This window comes from Myotis daubentonii, chromosome 8 (assembly GCF_963259705.1).
Source record: "Myotis daubentonii chromosome 8, mMyoDau2.1, whole genome shotgun sequence".
In the NCBI taxonomy this organism is placed as follows: Eukaryota; Metazoa; Chordata; class Mammalia; order Chiroptera; family Vespertilionidae; genus Myotis; species Myotis daubentonii.
This window is the reverse complement of record NC_081847.1, coordinates 87,938,336-87,958,541: the sequence shown is the minus strand read 5'-3', so window position 1 is coordinate 87,958,541 and position 20,206 is coordinate 87,938,336. Positions and strand designations below refer to the sequence as shown.

The 20,206-nt window shown below is 36.8% G+C and overlaps 1 protein-coding gene across 1 annotated transcript in view; it reads right to left on the bottom strand.

Annotated features, from left to right (window-relative positions):
• Positions 1-20,206, bottom strand: part of DCC (DCC netrin 1 receptor) — a 576,336-nt gene that overhangs the window by 117,479 nt on the left and 438,651 nt on the right. Inside the window, exon 15 of the mRNA XM_059704942.1 lies at positions 16,377-16,571. Within this exon, the coding sequence (XP_059560925.1) occupies positions 16,377-16,571 (195 nt within the window). The remainder of the gene's footprint in view (positions 1-16,376; positions 16,572-20,206) is intronic.

Here is a 20,206-nt window from a genome sequence, read left to right as displayed (position 1 = left end):
GAAAAAGATTAAATTAATGATAATTCAAAGGTGGCTGTGAAGTCATTTTTAATCCACGCTTTAATAAAATATGAAAAAATGAAGTTGGAATAATTAGGTAAGAATAAAGACCCAGGGAAAATAACTACCAGTGATAAATGGTACAAGGATTACAGCATTGGGCCATTAGCTCATAAACAAATATAGCCTCTGATGTAAGTTATCAAGAAAATCAACTAGTATTTTAGTTACCAACTCAGGTTGTCTTGGGATGAGTAGGAAGGAAAGGGAGAGGAAAAAATTAAACAAAATCAAATGGACTTAAATGAGCTGAGCCAAGAATCAACCAAATGTCAGCATTAACAGTAATAGTCAGCGGATGTATGAGAAAAGTAAAAAAAAAAAAAAAAAAAATGCTATCAGTATCAAAAAGTCAGTGAAATAAGAAGCAAAATAGGTTTATTAGTCCAAGCAAAATAGTTTATGGAATTATAACATTCCTCATATATATTTCTGTTTTAACGGACAACTTTGTACATGATTGCTTTTTTTTTTTTTTTAAATATATTTTATTGATTTTTCACAGAGAGGAAGGGAGAGAGACAGAGAGTCAGAAACATCGATGAGAGAGAAACATCGATCAGCTGCCTCCTGCACATCTCCTACTGAGGATGTGCCCACAACCCAGGCACATGCCCCTGACCGGAATCGAACCTGGGACCTTTCAGTCCGCAGGCCGACGCTCCATCCACTGAGCCAAACCGGTTTCGGCCATGATTGCTTTTAAGTGATCTAGATAGTAATACTACTGCCATGTTTGGGAAATTCTGCTGAAAGGCTGCAAGCAAAGAGAAGGAAATAATAGCAGTTTATCCATTTGTGAGGGGACAAGAATCCCAAATAATACTCTAATTATTTTGTTATTCAACTATTTTATTTTATTGGGCATACTTGAAGTAGGAGGGCTATGAACAACGACTAAGATTTTTTCCCCTTTGTGCACCTAAGCAATTTTTCCTGCACTGTAATTACTATAATAGAGCTCAAAGTAAAACTAACAAAGTAGTAAGTATAATTAGAGAGATAGTTAAATAATCCAGTGCTAGCTTAAAAGGTGAATAGAAGATATTTTCCAGTGATGAATGTGAGTAAGTGATGTCCTTTCTGGGGTTCAAGAGAACAGATATGGTAGGAACTGTATTGGTCACAAATACAATGTATTCATTACGATACAGACCAAGCTGCGTATCACAAAGAAACCCAAATACAGCAGCTTCAGTAAAATAAACATGATAGTGTAAAGGTGACCAGTCCAGAGTGGGTCATCTGGCTCTGCCAGCCTGTGACTCCCTCCTCTGGGTCTCGCTCAATGTCGTCTCCCGGCCAGTGAGAAGGGGAAGGGCTCAGGGTGCTCACAGGCACAGCCCAGGATGGCACGGCCGCATTTGCTGAAGTGCACGGCAGATCTTACTCACACAGCCAGCCGCCATGTAAAGGCCACGCCTGAAACATGCCACTCGCCGGGGGGGCGTGTGTCTTGCTGACATCAGGTAAATGAGTCTAATATCAAAATCACTGCCGTTGGAGGGAACCACGAGAGACAATCCATGGGACGTTTCTCCAAAAGAGAATGAGATGACTCAGGATGTGTCAATAGAGTGCTCTCTCCTTTAAAGCATGCATTGTCCACGGGACAGGGCCTCCTTATTCACACCGAAGGCCGGTGCCATTTTTTATTTTTATTATTTTATACTCCCAGTGCCTTCTCATCATTTCTGGCATGCAGGAAATAAAAAAACTTTAAAAATGTTTTTTGCTGAATGAATAAAATGACTGGCTAAATGAAGGGAATGAAAGGTGAAAACTTGACATTCAAGAAGATTAAATCTCTCTGCCAAGGTCAAACCGCCCCTGCTGGTAGCATCTGGGTCCCACCCATATCTATTGGAAGTTTCCTCCTAAGTGATTCTCCTGCGAGAGTTCCTGTGATAACGCCGAGTCATCTGCTTGAGAGCAGCTCTTCCTCCATAAGCGGGGACATAAAACCGGTAATGACTCCAGCTTTGTCATTCTGCTCCTTGTATTTCTTTTGTGGGACGTGAAAGATGCTCATGCGGGCCTCGTAAATCCCCCGAGCGCTCGCCCACTGTTCTCGCAGCCTTTGCGATGTCAGGCGACTCTGTGGCTGACTGATTCTCCAGTGAGTAATTCTCACAAGCCTCACCCCGGCCGGCTGCATTTTTTGCTTATGATTATAAATGGGAAGGACAACACCTGATGAATGGGTGTTTTAACAAATACTCAATACTAGAACACGCACACATTCCCGGTCTCATCCTTTACCCGTCAACTGGAACGATTTCTGAACTGATTCCTTCAAAACCCATTAAATCTGGTAATGGACGAAGTGGGCTCTCATCCCAGGGTTTGAGTGTTGGTGCTCACTCAGGAAAGGATACATTTACTGCAGTTTCTTTGTCCTTGAGGGTAGAATTCAGAGAGTTTGCTGACTAGTTAACATAGGACAAATCTCCACCAACATTAGGAAGATAATAGTGAGTGTGTGTGTGTGTGTGTGTGTGTGTGTGTTTATGTGCATGTGGGGGAAGCTGTGTGAGAGTTCAAAACTATGTCTAACACATATATTTTTAATTTATAAAATAATGCGTGTGGGAAATTAAGATGGTAAATCTGGAAAAATTGAGATGTAATGTCATTATTTGCACATATATGTATAAATAGGAGGTAGGAAACAACTAACGATAATAATAAAGATATTTTCCCCCAAATCACCACCTGTATTTATTTTTACTTTATTTATGTGGAAATCTTTCAGAACAGTTGGGGTTTTTGAATTCTCCACGTCACGTTGCATTTTGTAATATGGTGGATATAGTAGGGCAAACCCTTAGTGTTTGTGATGGTTAAGTGTATGCAACTGCTTGACTGGCCACAGGGTCCCCACATAAACTCTAGGTGTGCCCAGGAGGGCATTTCCGGATGACATCAGCTGGACTGGGTGGCTGAAGCAGAATGCTCTCCCCAGTGTGGGTGAGCATCATCACCTGCCTGAAGGCCTGCATGGAACAAAAGGTAGAGGAAGGAGGAATTCACCCTTTTTCCTGCCTTACTGCATGAGCTGGCACATCTCACCTCTTCTTCTCCTGCCCTTGGACTTGGATGTACACCATCAGCTCCCTGATTCTCAGGCTCATGAACTTGGACTGAATTACCTTGCTGGCTTTCCTAGGTCTCAAGCTTGCAGATATCTCCTATTTCTCCTATTGGTTCTGTTTCTCTGGAAATCCCTGTCTAATACAGAGTTCTCCCTCTGTTCATTCTCCACTTGTTCCTCAATAAGAAAATCCATGAAAATCTGATACTCCCATGTCTTGGTCAAATAAAGGTTACATTTCCAGCTGAGCTTGCAGCTATGTGCCCATGAGAAAACAGGGATGATTCCTCTTTAAATATGAAATATGAAGTAACAATTTTATAAGAAATATTTGTTAAGTGACTTTATATAATTTCCCTAATAACCTAAAAAAATCTGTCATTCTATCTCTAATTTGATGATGTAGAAATTGAGGCTTGGAGAGACTTACATTTTTCAATAGTCTCCAAGGTAATAAAAAGAAGGGATAATAATAGATTCGAAGTTAAGTCTATGATTCCAAGACTAGCATTCTTTCTATTCAGCCATAATTAACAATATTGTTTCTCTCTGTGGCACTGGATATATATTGATTGAGTTGCTGATTTATATTGTTAAACCCCAAACACGCTAATGCTCCAATAACTTGGTCTCATTAGCCAAGTAGACTTATCCACATAATTCTATTTGGCTATTATTATAATGTTAATGATCTTGAAAAATTGCTTATTACATTTGTACCTCTAATGGGTATCTCTTTAATAATAATAACTATACCTAGTCTGCTCACTGACTTTCAGGGAAACCAGGCAAAGCATTGGTGGGCTACACTCAGATGTAGGAGTAACTCGTTTATAGAGAAAATAAATTGTTCTACTTAGAAGTTATTATAAGAGCCATCATTATTCAATTCAAAATATAATTTAAATTGAATATGAATTACATACATTTTCTCTATATTATGGGCAACTCTGCATGGCTGAGGTGGGGAACTTTAGCTGAAAAGTAAGAAAAAGACTTATTAGAACACTCCTAAGGTGTGTGTGTGTGTGTGTGTGTGTGTGTGTGTTTGTGTGTGTGCCCGTGTGTATGCGTGAGAGAGAAACTCATAGAGAGACATACACACAAGGAAAGGTAAGGTCAGAAAAGTAAACTTTCAAACTTCTGCAGTTTTAGTGAAAAACAAACAAAAAACTCCCCAAAGAATTCTTCAAGTACTAGATGGCTGTGGAGAAATAACTTAGACTTCAGAAAATTAGTTTCAAAGGGGTTGGATCCATTTGCTAGATAATGTTCAAAGATAGCTTGTGCAGGGTACTTAACCTACCAGTATTGTAATTTGGCACAGAGGTCAAGAAATGCTTGTGAGTCAGGAAGTTTGAGTCCAGGTCTGTCACTTGCAAAGAGCTTTGGTGCAAGTCATTTAACTTTATAAAAAATATATATGTTTATTGATTTCAGAGAGGAAGGGAGAGGAAGAGACAGAAACATCAATGATGAGAGAGAATTATCGATCGGCTGCCTCCTGCATGACCCCCACTGGGGATAGAGCCCACAACCCGGGCATGCTCCCCCGACCGGAATCAAATCCGGGACCCTTCAGTCTGCAGGCTGATGCTCTATCCACTGAGCCAAACCAGCTAGGACAAGTCATTTAACGTCTTAGCCTCAGTTTAACTTTACATAGTTTGTTAATTCATCCATGGCATGCAATAATTACAGCATCTCCTCTTAGGATAATTGTGAGGATCAAATGAGATGATTCATATAAAATACATAGAGCTTGGCACATAGTAAGTGCAAAAATAAGTCATTTATTACCATTCTGATGGGCTGTTGAAGCCTTTAATTATTTGTAATGCACATATTAAGTAAGTTTCCTAAGTGTATACCACATTCAGCATAAGCATTGATATCTTCTTGTTTTGCCTAGCCGGCGTGGCTCAGTGGTTGAGTGTGGACCTATGAACCAGGAAGGTTACAGTTCAATTCTGGTTGGGGCACATGCCAGGGTTTCAGGCTTGATCTCCAGTATCAGGCATGCAGGAGGCAGCCAATCAGTGATTCTTGCTCATCATTGATGTTTCTATCTCTCTTTCCTTCTCCCTTCCTCTCTGAAATCAATATAAATATATATTTTTAAAAATCTTATTTTATTGAACACTATTAATATCAATTACCCTTTTTGCTTTCTCCTAAAGTCTAATATAAAATATAGTTCATAGACAATATAAGTATAGTGTTCACATTAAAAAAGATTTAAATGTTTATAGTAATACCCTCTTCCAGATTTTGTTTCCTAAAGTTACATGAGACTTGTTTCAAAAATAACTTCTTCCTCCACTACACTGATGGAATCTCTCCCCCTCCCCTCCTCCCCAGCCCACTCACACTTGCTCTTTCCAAGGCCAGGAGTGCTCATTATGCTCATGTGACAGAGTGAGGAAACCCGGACACAAACTCAAAGTAACCCGACCGGCAACAGAGAAATCGCTGTGATGTGTGCAATGTGTTTGGAACTTCAAGTCGCTTCCGCCTCCATTCAGACAAATAGAGCCACAAGAGAGACAATATACAATTTCACCCTCCATTGCCAAGCGATAGAAACTCTTACTACCCATCAAAAATTTTTTAAACATATTCCATTTGACAATATGTGTGTCCATGCTTGTGGTTTCCATATGTCATTAAACATACCCGCCTCAATTGTCAAAATAAACAGCTCTAATGTTTCACTGCAAGTTCAAATAATAAAAGATGGTGTGGTCATAATTCAAGAGACTTGAAAAAAGAGAGCATAGCTGAGAACTGAATGGTTACTCATGATCACGAGGTGACATGGTAGGAAAGGACTATGGTAGGAATAGGGTCAAGGATAAAAAGAAAATCGCCATGTTTCTGCCCTGATCCTATAACCTCTCCATCAGTACAGTTTTGCTCAGTATTTGTATAACGTTCTCTGATTTCTGCTCAGCAATGATTAATTGGTGTGTAAACCTTGTGAATTAGATTACCATAAAGCTAAAGCACTTACTTTTATTCTTGTGGGTATAATTCCTGGCTCTGTATTTTTTTTTTTAAGAATTTGATTTGTTTGCTGTAAATGTGGCTTGCTTTCAGGAAAAAAAAGGCTTCTGTGCAAATGCATTGTATTCCATCCAAGTTTCATTTCTGTCTCTTGCTGGAAAACAGAGGCCTGGCCACATTACAGAAAAGGTAGACAGATGAACGCGCAATTTGTATGCAGTTTCTAAAATTCTTCTGGACATTGACATAAGAGGTATGGCTGACCAGCCAGAACACAAAGCCTTCAGATAACTGAGGTAATATTGCTGTTGATTACGAAGTTAGAACCGTTTTATTCACCTAATTTCACTCCCAAGAATCTGTTCACGTGGCCATTCCCTGTCACTCTATTGGTTTCTTTCACCCATAGCATCGCTTTTGTGTTGAGTTCTTTTTCAATTTTTCAGTTTTTAAGATCGGTCATGATGCTTTAGAGAGTAGATGGCACCGGCTCCAGAATTTTTTTTTTTTCTTTTTAAATTCAGAAGGAGATTGAGAAAAAACAATGAAGTTTGAGTCACCTTTTTGTATTGTCTTTTTAGGGTTGCTGGAGCAATTTATACAAACTTGCTGACTTAAGTTTAGAAAACTATTCTCTCTCAATTCTGAAGGCTGGAAGCCTGAAACCAAGGTGGCAGGGTCCACACTGCCCTGAGGATCTAAGGGAGAAGCCTGCTGTGACATTCCTGGCTTCAGGTGGCTGTCCGCAGACCTCCTAGCTGCATCACCCAATGGCTGCCTCTATCTCCACAGGCCTCCCTCCTCTTCTCTCTCTGTCTCTCCTCTGCGTGTCTCTTATAAGGACACATCCCTTGAATTTAGGGCCTACCTAATAATCTGGGAAAATCTTATCGAGAGATACTTAACTTAATTCTACCTGCAAAAGCCCTTGTTCCAAACAAGGTTACATTCACAGGTTCTGGGCATTAGGAGGTGGACATATCTTTTCAGACCCCATTCAAACCACTACACCTTACAAAGAGACATAGCTAAGCAACCCATAGTTTCTAAAATGTCACTTCTCTGCTAATTATTAAGAAGGCTATGTTGACATTCATTAAATGCTTTTAGAAAAAAAAAGATCTCTTAGCTTATAACACTATGACTTCTCAGAAATACTCTAGGCTGCCAACACAAATATTTAATCTCTACTAATTAAAGAAGTAGTGTACTCATGCTGTTTAAGGGGTAAAAGCCTGTTTTTATTATGGTTTTGCTTTTAGTTCTTACTTACACAAATTAACATACAAAGAAGCAGCAAAAATACAACCCAACTTGCTATGTGTTCTTTCAGTGATTTGTAACATAATCAGCTAGTTCCAAACTACATGACCTTTTGTATTCGTATGAGACAGTAAAATGCTTAGTTTAGGGAAAGGTCATTCCTATTGAGAAAGTAAATTTTGAGATAACAAATTTCCAAGTATGGTTAAAATGTTCTAAGGTTTGGGTTGTGTATAACTAAGGGCCCCTCTCAAATGATGGTGTGAAATAAAGTATGTAATAAGTAAGTTACACATTAGAAATTCTACATGATAACTGATTAATATGTTTCAGGGTAGACATTGCTGGAAATAATAGATTCTATTCAATTGTCATCCTTAATTTTGTAATTAATCTGTCCTAGTCTTATGACTAATATATGCCCCTTTTTGCGAGGGAATACTGAATGTTAAAACATCCCCTGCCCCTCACACCCACACCCACACCCACACCCACACATGTAGAGAACCTGAAAAACAGAGACATTTTGAGATGCACTATCTAAAGAAGTAACTTGGCATTTTTAAAGGTGGACTTCTTTAAATTCTTAACTATATACATTTTAATTATCTAAATCTTAACTATCTGTGCCACAGGCTGCTCTCCCTGTACCACCACCTTCAAAATAATGAAATGCCCAGGCACAGTCCTAAGAAGGAAAACAAAATTTGTATCTTCACAAGACACATGGCTATAGAGAGAAAGGCTGGAGGCAAAGGCTAGATGGGGAATAAGTCAGGAGTCACTCTGATATGACTCTCCAAGGTAGTCAGGGTATCAGAAGATACACTTCAAGTGTCTTTATGAGACTATCAGGAGCTTCACCTTGAGAAATTCTAGACATGCAACAAAGCATTAAAAGAGAAGTACCAAGGTATAAGGCACAATACCCCAGCACTAGCTTGGATTAATTAAATAATGATCGGTTAATAACTTTTCTTTTTCATGGCTTTTTAGAACAGACTGTGGTAAGAAGAAAAAGAACACTTACCAATAATTATTTTACATAGATAGTCAAGTAGTGACTATCTCACATTATTAAACTGCACATTACAGAGGCCAAGTATGAACATCCAAGACTACCACAATGTAGTTTTAGCTTCCTGCTTTCACCCTGGATTATGGTTTTCCCAGAACTTTTTAGGATACGAAACATTATTTTCTCGTAATAATGGATATTTGACAATGGGAAGAAAGGCTAGGTGGTGGGTAAGACACTGATTAGCTAAATAATTGCACACATGTTCTCAGCATTTGGGATTTGATTAGTAACTCAACAAAATACCAATAATACACAACATGAACCCTTAGAATTATTTGGAAGTGGATGAATTCAAGAATGTTCAGAGTTTCAATTTTGTTCCATCCCAAATTATAGTCAGGTTTTCTCTATTCATTATTCCTGCAACTACCTTATATGAATTTTCACTGACAAGTTTTGTTTTTTTACTAGACCTATGCCTGCCTTGCTTTCCATTGACTTTGTAGTCTTATACATACCACAACATGTCTTTTCCCATAAGAATAAATCCTACCCATCCTTAAAGTCAAAATTCTCTTGCCAATATTTCTACCAACCTCAAATATAGGCTACCTACCAAAGCAAATATTATCCTTGTATAAACATTTTACCTCATTTATTCTTTTCAAGAAATATTTTTATATTTATCACATAAGACGTTGGGAGCCTAGAATATGTCAGAGAATATGTCTTGCATTTCTTAGTAACTTTCCCGATTCTCAACATAGTATCTCACACTTAATAGTTACTCAATATGTAGGTATATACAATATAAGTAAGAAATTGAAAAGACATAATATACCATTTGGTCTTTTAATACAAGATATTTTGTTTTGTTTTGTATTAACTGTCTGCACTATAGAAAATTCACCCATTTGGTGTTTTGACTTATGTCAGTTAAATAGCCAAGACAATTTGAAAAAGAAATTATGACTCAGATAATATGCATTTTGTTATATTGAATCCATCTACACCTGTAACAGAAAAAGCATCGACACCTACTAAGGTGAATGTCAAAGTGATTATGACATGCTAAGGAAACAAGAAGAACATATGTTGTTCTTTGGATTCCTTAGAGTTCTTATTCCATTCACAATATTGAGAATATTATAGACATTGGGCAAATAGTATTGACAGGGAGAACCATATGCAGCAAAGGTAATAGGCATATTCAACCAAACCTGAGATAAACAACAGACATACACATGTTCACACAGAAATTCCGTTTAGAGCCCCCGCATTAAAACTGTCAGAATAAAGTTGTGTTGCAAAACTACTGATATTATCTTAAGAACAAGCAGGGGTTCCCTGTGAAAATAACAAAACTGCAAGGTAATAATGAAAACAAGGTAAGTTGGCTTTCTTCTAGAAGTGCTTAAACAGCACACAATGGATGGCTTTCCAATGATCCGCTATGTCCTCCAGAAATACAGCTGGAGTTTGCGTTCACTATTGCCTCACTATAGGTGAACACTCTGAATAAGATATTTGTGAATAAATAAGGGGTAAGTGTATCCTCCCTTTTTTATGTTCTTTACCATTGAATGACTTATTTCTGTAGGGTTTTCTGATCAGGTTTTTCAAACTTCAGGTCAAAGATTATTTTTCATAATTCTCCTTATATCCTGCTTCAAAAACGACAAAGCAGAATTTGTTAACCAACACCTATAATGTACTTCATTTAAAAGTAATAAAATGTTCTCTACATGGTGCTTATTCATTTTTTATTCATGAATGTCAGCTATTCTAGAGGCTGCTGAAGTGCATTGATATTTCTGATTTAAAGTGTTCGCATGTCATAAGCTCAAAACTTCTATTTTCCATGCATGATGGAATTATTTTGATGGGAGGGGTGATGCTGAGGTTAACACTGTAATTTACATTGTATTCACTGAACTCAGAATGCACTCTGGGAGTTATAAAGGTTCATTTCTCCACAAGCTAGGAAACCTGTTTCTAAGAGCACTCCAGTTAAATTTATCTCCAAAAATACAATCTGACAGTTAAGATCCATTCTTGATGAGATTGGTGACAGGCATCAGGAAATAGAAGGCAGTTTGACATCTTTGGTACTTTTGAAAAGCTAAAAGTTTTGGCATACTGAAATAATAAAATGACTGCTTAATTGTTTATTAAAGGGCTTCCCTTCTGATCAATATAGATGAAGAGGGAATCAATTTACCTCCTTCCTGGATCAATTTACAAAAACAAAACAGACAAAACATTTTTCTGATATTGGGCATCAGACAGGTCAGGTCAGTGGTCTCTGGGAGAAGAGAAGCAAAGTGAACCCACTGATTTCCCGAGCTCATCCCCTGGGGAAGTTTTCAGGCTGCAGAAGAGAAAGGGAAACCAAGGGGAGCCCAGTGGTTCTGTCATTGAGCAGATAGAGTTGGAAGTCTGAGTGAAGCAAAGCAATTGGAGTTGGAGAGGAAGAAAACCAGAGAGCAGAGAAATGCACAAAAGGAGAGTTCTGGAGGTCTAGAGGGGTCCCTCTTGAACATTCATCTGAGTGTCTATCGGTGCCTGTTATGGGGGGATTTTCCAAGCCTGGGGAAAGAACCACGGGATATTAGCAAGAAAAAAATATTTGGTGCTCAATGATGGCCAGTAAGTGGGTTCCCAAAAGCCAGTTTTTAAAGAAGTCACATAATTTATGGGAATTTAGGTAGAATACTCAGAAGCAATGGGCTTAATAGTAGGGCAAATTAGCCTTAAGCTATTAGATGGTACCAGTGCTCTAAAACCATGTAATAGCTGAAAAGCAAACCTTGAAAGGGTCAACATTTTTCCAAGTTACTTAACTGCATTCTAGAACAAAACTTGAGAACCTTTTTTTAAAAAAATCACAGAACTCTTCGGCATCACCAAATTAAAAAATGCAATGTCTAAAAAGCACACATGCAAAATGTAGATAATATGCAGTATGTTACACTGCATTCATCTACATCTGAAAAAAATCAGAAAAATACAATCCATAGCAAGGAGAAATTTTAATAAAATAGATATGGACTCAAAACGACATAGATAAAAGAATCTGTAGATGAGAGCATTCTTTATGTTCAAGAAGGTAGAGGGAAATTTGAGTATATTGACTACAATGTGGACTATATAGGAAAGACCCAAACCAAACTTCTAGAGATAAAAACTGTCGTGTGCAATATGAAAAACATACCAGATGGGATTAAGATTAGAATAGCCACTTCAGGGAAAAATAAGTTGCTTTAAAGACATGATAACTATAAAAAATGAAACACAGACAAAAACAACCGAAAATAATGAACAAAGAATCAGTGAGCTGTATGCAACCAAAAGTTCCATACATATGTGTAAATGAAGTCCCCAGCTGAGAGGAGTAAGAGTGGAAAAGAAAACCTACTTAAAAACTAATAGCCCAAAATTTCCCAAATTTTATAAAACCTATGAACCCAGAAATCCAAGAATCTCACTAAACTTCAAGCAGAAGAAACATAAAGAATACGACACTGAGACATCATAATAAAATTGTGTAAAAGTAGCAGCAAAGAAAAAAATCTTCAAAGCACCCACAGAAAAAAGACACACTATGTATATAGGCACAAAGATAAGAATGATTAAGCAGTTTTCTTGGAAACAAGACAATAAAAGAGATATCAAAGTAGAGTAATATCATTAAAATAGCAAAATAAATAAAATTTATTGACCTAGAATTCCATCTCCACTGCAAATGGTAAAATGAAAACTTTTTTAGATGTACAAAAATTAAAAAAAACTATCACCAACCTAACTCCATTACAAGGAAGTCCTTCACAAATAAAGGAAAATGATACCTGTCCCAAATCTGGATTAGCACAAAGGAATGAAGAGCACTAAAAATGCTTAACTACAGAGTTATATACACAATACATCTTTTGCTTATTTATCCTTTAAAATATTTGATTATTTAAAGAAAGAATAATAGCAATGCATTATAAACTTCAATAATATTTTTTGTGAAGTCAACAGTGATATGTCAAATATACATACTATAAATTAGAAGCAAGCACTAAAGAAGCAAAAGAGTTATAGTTAATGAGCCCACAAGAATGGAACATAAATGATTAAAAATAAGTAATCCCCCCCAAAATTCAGAAAGAGAAGTAAAAGGGACATAAAGAACATATGGGACAACAGACAGAACAACAACAAAAAAACCACACACAAATAGTAGGATGATAGATATAAACCTACTCATATCAATATTAACATTAAATGTAAATGGCCTAAACACCTCAATTAAAATTCAGAGACTGTTAGATTGGATAAAAAAGCTAGACCCAACTACATGCTGCCTACAAAAGCCCACTTAAATATAAATACATAAACAGTTTGAAGGAAAAATATGTCTCATGCGAGCCTACAAACAAAAATCAGGCTGGAGTTGTCATTAATACCAGACACAATGCAGATTACAGAGCAAAGGATATCAGCATTGATAAAGAAAAATAGTTTATAAATGATAGAGCAGTTAATTCATCTAGAGGACATAACAACCCTAAATAATTATGCACCTTATAACAGAGTCTCAAATTGCACAGGGGCAGAAACTGGTGGAACTAATAGGAAAGAAAAGTATTCACAAGTATAATTGCTTAATAAAGCAAAAGCTCCGGCATCTCTTTTTCTGTTGTTTTTCTTTTCCCCTCGAAGTCAGTCCTAACCTTAGCTCACAGGATAACAATTCTCAGACCTCCATGATTAAACTCTGAGATTCATGCCTGCAGCTATAGCTGTGTTTGATCGGAAATTTTAGGACTGTGTCCTATCTCACTATAGTATTCTGCTGTTGCATTAAAGAGCTATGACTTTCCAGAAGCCCTTGTTTTTTCGTGGGGGAAGTGTGACTTCTCTGCAGTAGTGTGTGCCAGCTTCAAGTCAGGCTCAGATTCGACCCCAGCTTCCTTTCTCGATTCCGAAAAGCCAGGTCTTTGCTGTTTCTGGCAATATTTATCTGAGTGTCTGAATGGAACATTTAACTCTCTCATTAAAAATTAGCTTTGACTTTTCTTGTTAACTTAGTTCTCTTGCTGTCTTCCCTCATTAATAAAATTGAGATGATACCTGACACTAACAAAATGTAGAGGATGAAGAAATAGACTGGTATCTGTAAAGAACATGGAAGAAATGCACGGAGCCGCTATCCGTGAACATTAAATGACATGGGTAATTAAGAAGAGATTTGGATTATTCTGACCCAAAGAAAGTATTTTTTTAAAATACAGAAGATGCAGGAATCGTTTTTGATTGAATGCTTGGATTTAATGTTGGTAGAATGAATGGCCACATGGTCCTTTATTTCATCAATTTGATTTTACAAGTGATAACTCAGGTTATAAAACTCAAGATGCAATGTGAAAGGGTTATTAAAAAAGGGGGAATAAAGAGGGGAGATTTTTAGGTTTTTGGTGAAAGATACATATATATTTACTCCAATGAAGGCTTTTCTCCTCTAGTTCAATAATATTATTAATCTTTCCTAAAAGATTCTTCCAAATAGCCTTAGAAAATCCACCAGGTGTAAGACAGTGCGTGTGCTTTGGACCTCGGGGAGTAGAAAATGAGAAAAGAGTTACAAATAGAAGGGTATGCATTATTAATGAATCCCCCTGAGCTGTCCTTAAAGATGGCTAGAAAATGCCTGTAGGTTGAAAAGACACTAACCTAAAAAAAATCATGAAAGATAAAACCATTCTTCCTGATCTATTCTGAGTAATGATCTTAGGGAATGACCTTTCCTCTCCCCGCTCACTCCTCCCTGGCAACCAATGCTCATGCTGAATGACTCTAACTCTCCCACTCAGGATTTTCTCCGCATTCTGTTATAGCCCAAACCATTCACATTTTTTGCCTTTCACAACGAATTGAATGTCACTGTGTTGTTTATATTTTTGATTCAAATTAATTAATTTTTGTAAATAAGTATTTTATATAATTCCATGCATTTGTTGAGTGTTCTGAGTTTAGAAACCTAGAACCTTCAACTATTTTTTTAAAACTGTTTGACATAGTCCACTATTTTTAACTGTGTTGATTATAGTCCACTTTTAGGTAAAGAAGATAACATACTTGAATACTATAAATGTCATAGTTTATAAAAACACAATTCAAAGCCTGTGTAACTATATTATATACATTTGCTAAACTGCTGATGTACAAAATGGTAAAAAAGAACAATGCCTTATTTACATGTATGTTTTACCTTTAAAAATTGCAAATAACTTGACTTTTATTATCTCAGTATATCTCATACAAATATTGTGAGGTAGCAGCATGCTATTCCACTTTACAGATGAGAAAACTGAAGCTCATAGTGTCCCACAGCCACTATGCCACCTATGACAGTGATCCATTGATAGAGACAGAATTCAAACCCTCATTTGATACCAATGGATTTTGAACAAATTTAATCATAAATAGAACACCCATTTTCTTAATCTTTTTTTTACTACGCAGTCTAAAATAAAAATATTTCTAATTAGTATTATAGAAAAGAGATTTTTTTAAATCTTTGTTGTTAAAAGGATTACATAGGTCCTCTTTCCCTACATTAACCTTTAGAAGTAGGCAATACATTTACCTTATAAAAAAAGTATTTTAATTAAGGCAAAACTTTAATATTTTTTGCAATGACAGCAATGCAAATGTTCATACTTACATGTCTTACAAAGATTAACCTCTCCTCCTCTATTAACTCTTTTTAATATCTGTTAACTCCCTAATGCCATAAAATAAAGGATCAAAGGTACTCTTTTCCCACATTTTCACTGAAATAAATCACTTTCCCAAGATTAATCATTATGGCAGAGAGAAAAGCATGTATCTAAACCCAGGCTTGAAGTGCCATCCAGATCCACCTTTATTTACCTTTCATTATGCTTAGACTATATTTTGAAAGTATGTGTCCTTTGCAACCATGCCCTCTACTAAACATCATTGAAAAGAGAATAAAAATGAAAACAAATAAGAATTAAATATTCATAAAATAACTAAAAATAGCTTGCTGTAAGGGGGTTAAACACTTCAAAAAAAGTGATAGTTGATCATTAAAACTCTAAAAGTTTTAATTATGCATTTTTTCTTTCATGGGGTAATATCAAATTCTAAGAACATTAGTTTACTGTATATCTCTGTGAATCCACAGCAGTGTTGGTGAAATATTTTAATGAAGTCTCCTTAAGATATGTGATAGTTTTAAATAAATTCCTAAATATCACAACTCAAGTACTATACTCAGTTGTGTAAGTAAACTAAGACTGAGTACAATTTGAAGAGAACTTGGATTGGAGAGGAATCAGCAATATATGTAGAGAGGAGTTTGATAACTCTAAGCTACTGGCTTGACTGAAAATTTGTTTTTGTTTTTTTTTTCATTTTGTTGTTTTACAGTCATAATGACATAGCCATAAAGCTTTATATATAAATGCAAAAGATAAAGGAGGTAATGTGACTAGATAATTCAAGGTTAAAGAAAATTGATAGACTATCTTCCTAGTAAGAAAAATATGTTGACTTTCATTTTATAAGAATTGTTAAGATGAAAAGTTTCCATTTATCAGTAGAAAAAGAAATATGATCTAATATACATTTCATATCTTTATGACACATAAGCAAGGGCAAGAGTACCCACCCCTGTGAATAGTCCTAGATACAATTATCCAATTGAAAATTCAGAGAGGAAAAATGTGTGTGTGTGTGTGTGTGTATGTGTGTGTGTGTGTGTGTGTTGTGGATGGATAGAAGACAGAAAAATAGAATTGTTTTAAGAATATATGCCGCAAGCTGAAACAACATTCAAAAAAACAATTTTTCAAGAAACAAAATAATTTCAGGAAATTATTTATTTTCCTTAACAGAAGAAACACCACAGGTACTCACCTAACCTCTCGATGGAGTAATACCGCTGCTTACTATCCACGCGCACTGTCTCGGCATAAGGGCTTCCAACGCCATAACCAATGATGTAACCTCGCACCACGATGTTGGGGTTCAAGGGAGGAGTCCAGCTCATGATGATGCAGTTGGTCTGGGGCCTCACATGAAGAGAGCTTGGCTGGTCAGGGACTTGAGACTCTAGAATTCAGAGAGAGGCATCATCAGCCTGTCTCCCAGAACACACAGCATGGCACAGTTCTCACTCAACCAAGACTCAGCGTCCTGTGCCCTAGATGCTCAGCTGGTGTGTTACTTATGGCCCCAGGCCCTCCATGTTTCGGCATGTGAGACACTTTCCATGTTTGCTTTGACTTGCACAGAATTTCTTAAGCACAAGAGGCTACTGAATACTGTCCATTCTTCTTTATTCTAACAGCTTTTCTCTGCGGTTGTTTTTTAAATATATATTTTTATTGATTTCAGAGAGGAAAGGAGAGAAAGAGACATCAATGATAAGAGAGAATCATTGATCAGCTGCCTCCTGCACACCCCTATTGGCAATCGAGCCTGCAACCCAGGCATATACCCTGACCAGGAATTAAACCTTGACCTCCTGGTTCCAAGGTCGACACTCAACCACTGAGCCACACCCGCCGGGCAGGAGTTTATGATTTAATGGGAACTGCAGACAAGTCAAAAGGCAGTTATAATATACTATTATAAATATTTTAGTAGGTTTAATACCGGCACATGTAATCCATTCTTTGATCAAGTAAATATTCTGGGAAGAAATTTAAAAATGTGCCCATGTAAACTTAATAGTCCATTAAGTGTTTTAGCACAGTTCCTAGCAATTAGTAGGTACTCAAAAATATTAGTGATTTGAACCTTATTCAAACTATTTGTGTTCATTATTTCTTTCCTAACTGAAAATGTCTAATGGTAACATTTGTCAAATTATGCAAGAGCATTTGATGATTAAAAGAAATAGTACAGTATATTTTCTCCTTGATGTAATAGCAAAAGGAGATGTGATCTCTTCCAATATTATCTACCATCAACACACACTTCTAGCTTAAGTGATATATGAAAGTGTGTCTTCTATTCAAGTTTTAAAAATAGATACTGTAAATAGACACCTTTCAAAAGAGGACATCCAGAAAGCCAAGAGACATATGAAAACATGCTCAAAGTCACTAATCATCTGAGAGATGCAAATCAAAACAGCAATGAGGTACCATCTCACACCTGTCAGACTGGCTATCATCAACAAATCAACAAACGACAAGTGCTGGAGAGGATGTGGAGAAAAAGGAACACTTGTGCACTGCTGGTGGGAATGCAGACTGGTGCAGCCACTATGGAAGACAGTATGGAGTTTCCTTAAAAAACTGAAAATGGAACTCCCATTTGACCCTGTGATCCCACTTCTAGGAATATATCCCAAGAAACCAGAAACACCAATCAGAAAGGATATATGCACCCCTATGTTCATAGCAGCACAATTCACCATAGCTAAGATCTGGAAACAGCCTAAGTGCCCATCAGTAGATGAATGGATTAGAAAACTGTGGTACATCTATACGATGGAATACTATGCTGCTGTAAAAAGGAAGGAACTCTTACCATTTGCAACGTCATGGATGGAACTGGAGAGCATTATGCTAAGTGAAATAAGCCAGTCAATAAAGGAAAAATACCACATGATCTCACTCATTCATGGACAATAGAGACCATTCTAAACTTTTGAACAATAATAGATACAGAGGCAGAGCTGCCTCAAACAGATTGTCAAACTGCAGCGGGAAGGCCGGGGAGGGTTGGGGGGCAGGAGGTAGGGGGGTAAGAGATCAACTAAAGGACTTGTATGCATGCATATAAGCATAACCAATGGACATAAGACACTGGGTGATAGGGGAGGCTAGGGGACTGTCTAGGGCGGGGGGATAAAATGGATACATATGTAATACCCTTTGTAATACTTTAAGCAATAAAAAAAAAAAAAGAAAAAAAAATAGATACTGTACTAACAGCTTCTCAAAAGATGCTACATTCTAAAGATACATCAACAGAATTTTCTAAAGATGCCTTTTTCTTCAAAGATTCCCATTTGTGAACAAAAAACAGACACACTATTCTTTGTCCTGAAGAAGCCTGTGATGTAATATGCAAAGGCATTATAAAAAAAACTCAAAACATGGATATAAACCTTTACAGCAAAACACAATGTCTGTGAAGGATTTTCCACTACAAACCCTAAGTAAAATAATAAGAGAAACGAAAGGGATGGTTTAATATTTAAATTAGCCAGTCAGAGAAAGACAAATACCATATTCGTTTATATGTGGAATCTAATGAACAAAATACACTGACGAACAAAACAGAAACAGAGGCATGGATACATGTGTTAGAAGATTGTTCATAGCTCAAAATAGCCCATTTGTGCTCTGCTATTCACTTCTTAATATAAAGACAGAAATGAAAATTTTCCCTATACTACTATGTGAGTGAGTTTTCTCCAGCACAGATGATGTTAAAAAGCATGAAAACAGTTACTATTAGAATGAACTATAAAACATTGACTCAGAAAATCCGCTGTGGAAGGTGTGTGACCTGAATACTTTTGGGGGGCTGAAACTGAAATTCGCTACTCAGAAGTACATGAAAGATTTCACAAATACCTCTAGGACAATGAGTGCTTATATAAGGCATAGATAAGTATTAAGGCAATTATTGAAATCACTTGAAACCAAAGAACACATTTGGCCTGAAATATGCTAATTAATGAGGCCCAAAATTTCTACGGGAGTCTGAATTATTAAGATAAGTAGGTCAACTGCCATTCTTGATGATACGATGAAATTATGGATCCTTAGTTTAATTTGTTTCTAAAGAACATTTATTATTCTTTCAGTGGTGATTACAGATTTCCACTAATGAGTAATGTTCACATATAACACACTAGGAAATTTATCAGATTAATCCCTGTGAATTTTCAACAATTACTGTGGATTGCCTATGTGCCAGTCATAGTATTATAGGACTAGGTAGGGGGATATAATTTCGAGAAGGTAAGACCACAAAATAAAAAATGAAAGAATAAACAAGGAAATCATGAGATCTTGGTAAGTGCCAGGCTGTTGGCATAGTAACTGACTTTCCAATGAAGGTATCACCTGGTAGAGTCTAAGGTGAATGATCAGAAAGAGCTAGTCAAGCAAACAGGGTGGAAAGCTTTATAGGCAGAGAGAACAACTCTGGAGAAGTCTTATAACAAGAGTGAGGTTGGTATGAAAAACAAAACAAGCCCGACTGGCATGGCTCAGTGGTTGAGCATTGACCTATGAACCAGGAGGTCACGGTTCAATTCCACGTCAGGGCACATGCCTGGGGTTGCGGACTCGATCCCTGATGTGGGGTGTGCAGGAGGAGCCGATCAATCATTCTCTCTCATCATTGATGTTTCTCTCTCTCTCTCTCTCTCTCTCTCTCTCTCTCTCTCCCCTTCCTCTCTGAAATCAATAAAAAAAGGATAAAGAAAAAAGAAAAACGAAAAAGCAGAGGGTCATTGTACCTGGATCATAGAGGGTAAGAAGGAAAATGAAGAAGATAAAAAGGAGGTCACCCAATGGGAATGTAAAATGGTGCAGTTACGATGAAAAATATAAAGGCAGCTCTTCAAAATATTAAAAATAGCATTACCATATGATCTTTTTAAGTGTTCAGAATGGAAAATTCCAAATTGAGTGACTTTTCTTATTTAAAGCTTAGTGCTCATTGTATTCATACCTTTGGGCCTCAAAGTGATGCTAATATAAAACCACAACACAAAC